Here is a 7568-nt window from a genome sequence, read left to right as displayed (position 1 = left end):
GATACTGCCAGTAGGGTATAAGAAGGAGGTAAGGTGAGTGGCACATGAGGGCTAATACAAGTGCTTGGGAGTTGGACCACTCCCTAGAACAAAAAATGGGCATCAATATCTATTGACCATAATGGATGTGTCTGCTAGGTTTCCAGAAGCCATCCCATTACACAATATTACAGCGAAAAGTGTTGTAGAATAGTTACTTAATTTTTTTGCTATATATGGTCTACCCACAGAAATACAATCAAACCAAGGATCGCATTTTACATCAAAATTATGCAAGGAGATTATGGATGCTTCAGAGTAAAATAATTTGTATCAACAGTATACTATCCAGAATTGCAGGGAGCATTGGAATGACGGCATCAAACTTTGAAGACAATGTTGAGGTTTGTTGCAAAATTATCCAAAGGATTGGGACAATAGAATTCTCTTTGCAATTTGGGATGCACCTAATGAGTTAACCTAATTCAGTTCATTTGAATTGATTTTTGGTCGTGTGGTGAGGGTACCAGTTAAATAGATTCAGCAGAAATTGGTGAGTGAGTGTTCTAAAACTACATTACTGGACAATGTGTCAAAATTTAGGGAAAAGTGAAATCGAGCAGATGAATTGGCCATTTAAAAGTTGTACAATGTGTGATGAAACAGGAAGCGGATAAGAAATCAAAAATTCCGTTTTGCTCGTGGAGATAAAGTTTTGGTACTGTTACCAGTGGCAGGTGAACCTTTAAAAGCAAGGTTTAATGGACCTTTCTAGATTGAAAAGAAATTGAGTGAGGCAAATTATTTGATACGAATGCCAGTTAGAAGGAAAACTCAGTCATGTGAATATGCTGAAAAGGCACTTTGATAGGGGAAGGGAGCAGAAGAAGGAAGTTTTGGTGGTTACAACTCAGAGGAAAGATCTAAATCCAAATGACACTACATTTGATATTCTTCAAATTAAATTGGATAATGAGGACATTATTAAAAATTGGGATAAAGTATTGAATTACTTATTGAGAATTGAGTTATTGCCATTCAACCTTAAATAAGCTGTATTTCAGGAAACAGATTAGACTACAAACTCTTCTGATTTTCTTCACAAGGGATTTTCATCATTCAACAAAGGAGGTTGGATTCCAGTAACAAGTGAGCATTAACCTCTGATGTATTGTGCTTATTTGGAGTGTTTTATGTATTGGATGTTAGCTTTGGTTAGAACACATCAGAGATATTCCTTAAGGGTTAAACGTTATTGTAGTTGTTGTGTTTCTTGTTTGCAATTGTTAGAAGTTCTTGCTAAGTGTCTTAATATACACGTCAACAATATTCTTAATTAAACTTTGTTTTTGGTAAAAGCTCCTCGTGGTCAGTTGAATCACAAATAAAGTGAAACCTCTCATCCTCATCCTAGTCAAATTCAAAGTAAATATAGAACATCTTGGGGTATCCAATTTGAGTTGTAACAATAACGTCACATGCATGTCACTGAGCAAACAGTAGGGGGGCTTAAACAATGTCTCTGCTGTGGAGAATGAACTCTGGGAACGGGGGTGGGGGTTTTCCTGCAGTACTCTCCAGAGTCCATATCCTGTTTCCTCCTCATCTGCTGTATTTTCACAACCTCACTAACATGAGGGCTCTGCCCTTACTACCAGGTATACAGGGAGTGATGGAGGAGGAAGCGACAAGACATCCAACACATTTCCCTTTTATAAAAGCAAATCACTGCGGATACTGGAATCTGAAAGAAAAATAGGAAATGCTGGAAAATCTCAGGAGGTCAGTCAGCATCTGTGGAGAGAGAATGCAATTAATATTTTGATTCTGGATGACTCTTCATCAGGTTTCTGTCCCTGTTATAGAATCACAACATCTCTTTCTGTGGAAGGGGATTTGAGTTGCCTTAGTTTAAGACACAATTGGTCACCTTTTAAAATTTCCCCACAACTGCTCCCAATGTAACTATGATGTCCCACGTGACTATGAATGTGGTCATCAATCCCTCCTTATCCTTCTTGACCAATCTGCAGCCTTTAATAAGGTTGACCCCACAATCCTTCTCTAACCCCTCTTCCCCATCACTCAACTGAGAACATCTTTTCCCACCTGCTTCCATTCTTATCTGTCCAATTGTAGTGAGAGAATCAACTGCAATGGTTTCCTTTCTCACTCCAGCACTATTCCTTCTGGAATTTCCCAGTATCAATTCCTGATCCCCCCTGTTTCTCTTTGACATGCTGCCTCTTGGCAATATTATCTAATGACACATTTCCAGATGCAGTACGTAGGGGGACAACATACAGCTCTATCTCACCACCACCTCTCTCACCTTCACTGTCTCATCATTGTCACCACTGGCTGTAAGTAGTCTGACATCTATCCTGGATGAGCAGTAATTTCCTCCAATAAATTACTGGGAAGACCAGAGAAAATCCATTGGCTAGTCACTAACATCATCAGTATCTCTGGAAACAAGCTGAGACTGAATCAGATTGTAACTAACCCTGGTGTGTGATTCAATCAGGAGATGACATTCTGATTACATATCCATGCCAGTACTCAGACAGATCACTTCCAACTCTGTAACATTGCCTGACTCCATCCCTGCCTCACCTCACCCATTAATGCTCATCTATTTTATTGTCACGTCCAGCCCTGACTATTCCAATACTCCTGGTCAGAGTCCCAACTTGCACCTTCCAAAAATGAAAAGGAACCTTGATGTTTACTGACTGGTAGAGACTGGAGAAATGAGGACAGTTTATATTGACTCCCCCTCGTATCCGTGACAGAAGCAATGCATGCATTGAGGAAAGAACTGTGGAAAGGTTCAGGTGAGGGGAAGTTGAACACCTTGAAAGGTATAATCATGAGTCTGTCAGAGTTAGAGGAATTTACTGCATAGAGCAACCTCTGAGGCCACAGTTGTTTCCAACTCAGATAAATCACCCAGATTTAGAAACTCAAAGCAAAGTAGCCAGATTTGTAGAGAATGCCAAGCTGGGATAGATGTTAGATTTGGAAGAGGCAGCTCCAAAACCACAGCAAGATTTGGACAAGATATTTCAGACAATAAAACAATGGTGGGTGAAATTGAATGGAGACAGTTTTGAATATTATTGCAATGGTGCACAAATAGATAAGGAGGAATCCAAAAGAGATCGAGAATTCTTAGTAGATTCAATGTTAAATATCACTGAACAATGCAGAGCAGCGCAAACAAAGCCAATAAGATATTAAACAACAATCGCCAAATCAGCAGAATAAAGGAACAGATCATCAAACTAACTGAAATCTTTTCTGATTACATCATGAATATTTTGTCCAGTTTTCCTCCCCTTCAAAAATGCGGGAAATGGGAGTTGGCAAGTGGGAAGTGAACACATTGGAACAACACGGATGTGACACAATCATAAAACCACAATACTTCCTAAAGAGGAAGTCTTTCTTTCTGTGATTTATCTCAGGAAAATAACAAGGTAGAAATTCACTGGTGTTTCTCAAACTGTGAGCTCTCTTCAAACCGTTGTATTGAACAATGTTTCTGTATTCCTGAAATAGATTGTTCACTGGCAGGACACATTCTACATTAGCTATTGGTTGCCATGATGTGTATTTTAAAATTAGCACAAAGGTCAAATGTATTAATTAATGCAACAATTTAAATTGTAAGCTTTAAATAAAGAGCCAACTTTTATTTGTATAACACCTTCTGTACATTGCAAAGCATTTCACAGCTGAGTAAGCATTTTGAAGTGTGGTCATTGTTGTAATGAAGGAAACTTTCGCAAATAGCAAGGCTTCTCAAACCACAACCGGATCAATGATCGAACAAACAGATTCTGGTGGTGCAGATTAAGGATAAGTATTGGTGAGCAGAATGCAGATATATCCATAGTGGAGTTGGATTAGTCCAATTGGTTGTATGGCTGATTATGATGTAGTGCTATACCAACAGCACGGGTTCAATTGCTGTACTGGCTGAAATTATTCATGAAAGCCCCATTTTCTCAAACTTGCCCCTTGCCTGAGGTGCGGTGACCCTCAGGCTCAATTACCACCAGTCAACATTCTCCCAAAGGAGACCTTGATCTCTGTGTTGGGAAGTTGGTGAAGTCAATTATTAAGGAAGAGATTACTAAACATTTGGAAAGACAAAGCTCAATCCACCATTGTCAGCATGGTTTTATGAAGGATAAGTCATGCTCATAAAACTTGCTTGAGTTCTTTGAGAACATGACCGCTTCGGGAACCAATGGACTTTCAGAAGGCTTTTGACAAGGTGCCGCATAAAAGACTGATCCAGAAGGTGAGATCGCAGGCACTGGGGAGTAGAGCACGAGATTGCCTTCTGTCAGTCAGTCAATCCGCAGTCCAGAGTGTCGGGATAAATGTGTCCTTCTCTGGCTGGCAAGACGTAACCAGCTGGGTGCTGCAGGGATCAGTCCTCGACCTCAACTGTTTACAATCTATATAAATGATCTGCAAGCAGGGACAGAGTGTAGCATAACAACACTTGTGGATGTTACTAAAATAGTTGGGAATGCAGGCAGTGAAGAGGGTATATAAATTTTACAGACGGATATAGATTGGCTGGGAGGATGGGCCAAAATTTGGCAGATGGAGTTGAATGTGAATAAATTTGAGATTGTCCCTTTTGGCCCAAAAAAAAGAACTGGTGTATAAAAGTAGAGAAGTGTTTTTGCAATTGTATAGGGTGTTGTTGAGACCACATCTAGAATATTGCGTGCATTTTGGTCTCCTTAAGATGTGGTGGCTTTGGAGGCAGTTCAGAGGAAGGTCACCAGATTGAATCCAGGCATCAATGTGTTGACATTTGAGGAGAGATTAAATAGTTTGGGGCTTATACTCGCAGGAGATAAGAAAGATGAGAGGGGTTCTGATCGAGGTATATGGAATTCTAAATTCTAGAATAAATTTAGAGCAAATGTCTCCCCTTACAGAACAATCTAGAACAAGAGGTCACAGATATAGGTTGAGAGGAGGTGGATGTATAACTGAGATGAGGAGTAACTACTTCTGGGAGAGGGTGGTGAATTTGTAGAACTGGTTTCTCCATAGCGTGGTTTAGTCTGAATTGTTGAATAGTTTAAAGAAAGAGATATATTTTTGGCAATAAAAGGTTTAAAGGGATATAGGGAACAGATGGGGAGGTGGACTTGAGACCAGTGAGAGATAGGCCATTATCTGGTTGAATGGTGGAGCGGGCTGACTCACCTACTTCTTCTCCTAATTCGCATGTTCCTAAGCCTATGGCGACTTTACCATTTGGCATGAAATCTTTTCCCTCCACCCGAGGGGATAGATGGACTTTGATTTATTTGCTTATCTGAAGTGAGCCACCATCTGCCTTGATTATATGCTTGAGCACATGACCTGCTGAGTCTGAACTGAGAATATGACTGAGGAGCCAAGACTGATATTTCCTGCAAGCATCAACCTCAAAGGACAGAATTTAAGGTGGAATTCACAAGATTGTTCGGAATATATTTTGCTGTTTTGTTTCAAATTGCTTGGATTATTTGACACATTTAATAATCACAGAAAATGGATGCATTATTGCGTTTCTCAACTTCTCTCTGAATTTAGTCTGGGCCAGTGCATAAATGTACGTGTTTGTACAGGAGCTCAGTAGTTGGAACATATCTCCGGTGTACTCTACGATAAGTAAGGGATCCGAGAACTGGTCTGGCTTGTAATATCTGTCTGTAATTCTGGAAATGAGGAAAAATACAGTATATGGCAGCCACAACACGATAAAAGTGCCAGAAATGGAGAAGAGTAAAATGATGGATTTCCTTCGGCTCTGCATCTCTGGATCATCGCTGTTCTGGATGTTGCGTTGACCTTGCAGTGCTCTGCGGGTTCGATTAACCAGCACAATGTGTCGCACAGTCAGAGCGTTGAGAAATAAAATCAGAAAGTATGGCAACAAGGGGTTTAAAACTGTGTCAAGCCAGTCATAAATGACCCATCCTGGCAAAGTAAAGTAAGTTGCTTTGAAATGAGCTTTCCACTCCACATTGTTAATTATATAGACAGGCTCAAAAGCAAAATACAGAGGGATATTTTTGAAACAGAACACAACACACACGGTCACTATAATCACAGTTGCAGTTGTCTCTCTGCAATACTTCTGTCTGAACTTCTGACAACAAATGAGGACAAAGCGATCGACAGTGAAAGCCACCGTCAACCAGACAGAGCAGTCAACAACTACATAGTTTATAACCTCATTAATTCTCACTATGGAAGTGAAGTGTAGAAGTGAAAATGGAAAATAGTAGTAAAGAATGTAATAGATGATCACATTGAAAATAATAACCAGTAGGTCCACAGTTGTCATACCCACCAGGTAAAGAGTGATCCCTTTGGATAGGCCGCAGCCTCCCCGGAACAGAATCACAATTGTCAGCAAATTAGCTGCAAAGAAAAGAACAGGTTTCCCAATTTGTTACATTGAATTTCTTGGAAATAACAGCCTACAATCAGCTCATATACTTCAATAGGTCTATGCTGCTTGTTCATTCTTCACAAACACCTCTACCCACCCTACTCCATCCTTCTCACCCTATCAACATAATCTCCTACTCTATTCTTCCTCATTTACTTATTCAGCTTTGCCTCAATAAACAAGCTTATTATGTCTGTCTGGGTAACAATGCTGCACAGATTAGAAGGAAACAAACACTCTCTCAAACTAGAATATTTTTAGGGAGGTGAGTTGAGCAGGTGACTCCCCTTCCAGCCAGGTCTCTGTACAATGATGTTGGATCACAACCTGTCTCAACACTCCAGCCTCAGTCTCACCAAAAGGTGTGCTGGATTCTAACATCTGGGGCCCCCTCCAACTTCCAAAATTGATTAATTTAATTATATAGAACCTTGTTATGAGTCCAATTGACCATGATTTTAGGGACCATTTTCATTTTCTGGAGGTCACATGGGATACCGGAGAGGATTTCCTGGCAGTTTTGCATGGGTGACACTGGGGCAGAGAACCAAGCCTCAAAAAGTTTGAAAGGTGAGAGGTTAGATGCAAGCAGTGATTTTACTGAGATTTTAACTCCGTCTGGTTTACTGTTATCTACATTGTATAAGGATAACGTTGACCAATGAGAGCAATCAATCCCAATCAATGAGTCTACAACAGTTCCGACATGACAACAGGAACCCCCACCCCTCCGTCTAAAGTGGGAACCAGAGGTCTGAAAACACTTGTTCCTCCTCAAGATGGAACATTTACCCCATCCCAAACTCCTCATTTGCTGCATCCCAAAGTGTTTCTGAAATAAATAAAGTGAATCCAGAGCAGAAAGTGCTGCCTATTGAAGGAGGAGAGGGAAGTGGATTCAGCACGAAGAGAGAAAGTCTCAGCTTTTAGACATTGAGAAATCCAGCAAGAGAACAGAGTTAAAGACTGATTGAAAGAAACCAAACCCACCAGTTTTAGCTTCTTACCGGGAACTCCGAAGACTGCAAGAAAATGATAATAAATAAAAGCTGCCTGTTCAATTGTTGATAATTCCATTTTCGGAGAGTGGGGACAACACCAAACAGTGAGA

General features: G+C 40.3%; 1 protein-coding gene across 1 annotated transcript; it reads right to left on the bottom strand.

The window, feature by feature from the left end:
* Positions 1–5521: 5521 nt before the first annotated feature.
* LOC145350694 (putative G-protein coupled receptor 139) lies at positions 5522–7534 on the bottom strand. Its single transcript, XM_080199904.1, has 2 exons — positions 7465–7534; positions 5522–6426 (listed from the first exon to the last, which is right to left on the bottom strand). The coding sequence occupies exons 1-2, from the start codon at positions 7532–7534 to the stop codon at positions 5522–5524; spliced, it is 975 nt and encodes a 324-aa protein (XP_080056030.1).
* Between the last annotated feature and the right edge of the window lie 34 nt (positions 7535–7568).

Source organism: Carcharhinus amblyrhynchos, chromosome 12 (genome assembly GCF_965287045.1).
Source record: "Carcharhinus amblyrhynchos chromosome 12, sCarAmb.v2.hapA, whole genome shotgun sequence".
Lineage (NCBI taxonomy): Eukaryota > Metazoa > Chordata > Chondrichthyes > Carcharhiniformes > Carcharhinidae > Carcharhinus > Carcharhinus amblyrhynchos.
Note: the sequence above shows the minus strand (reverse complement) of the source record. Positions and strands in the feature narration are given on the sequence as shown.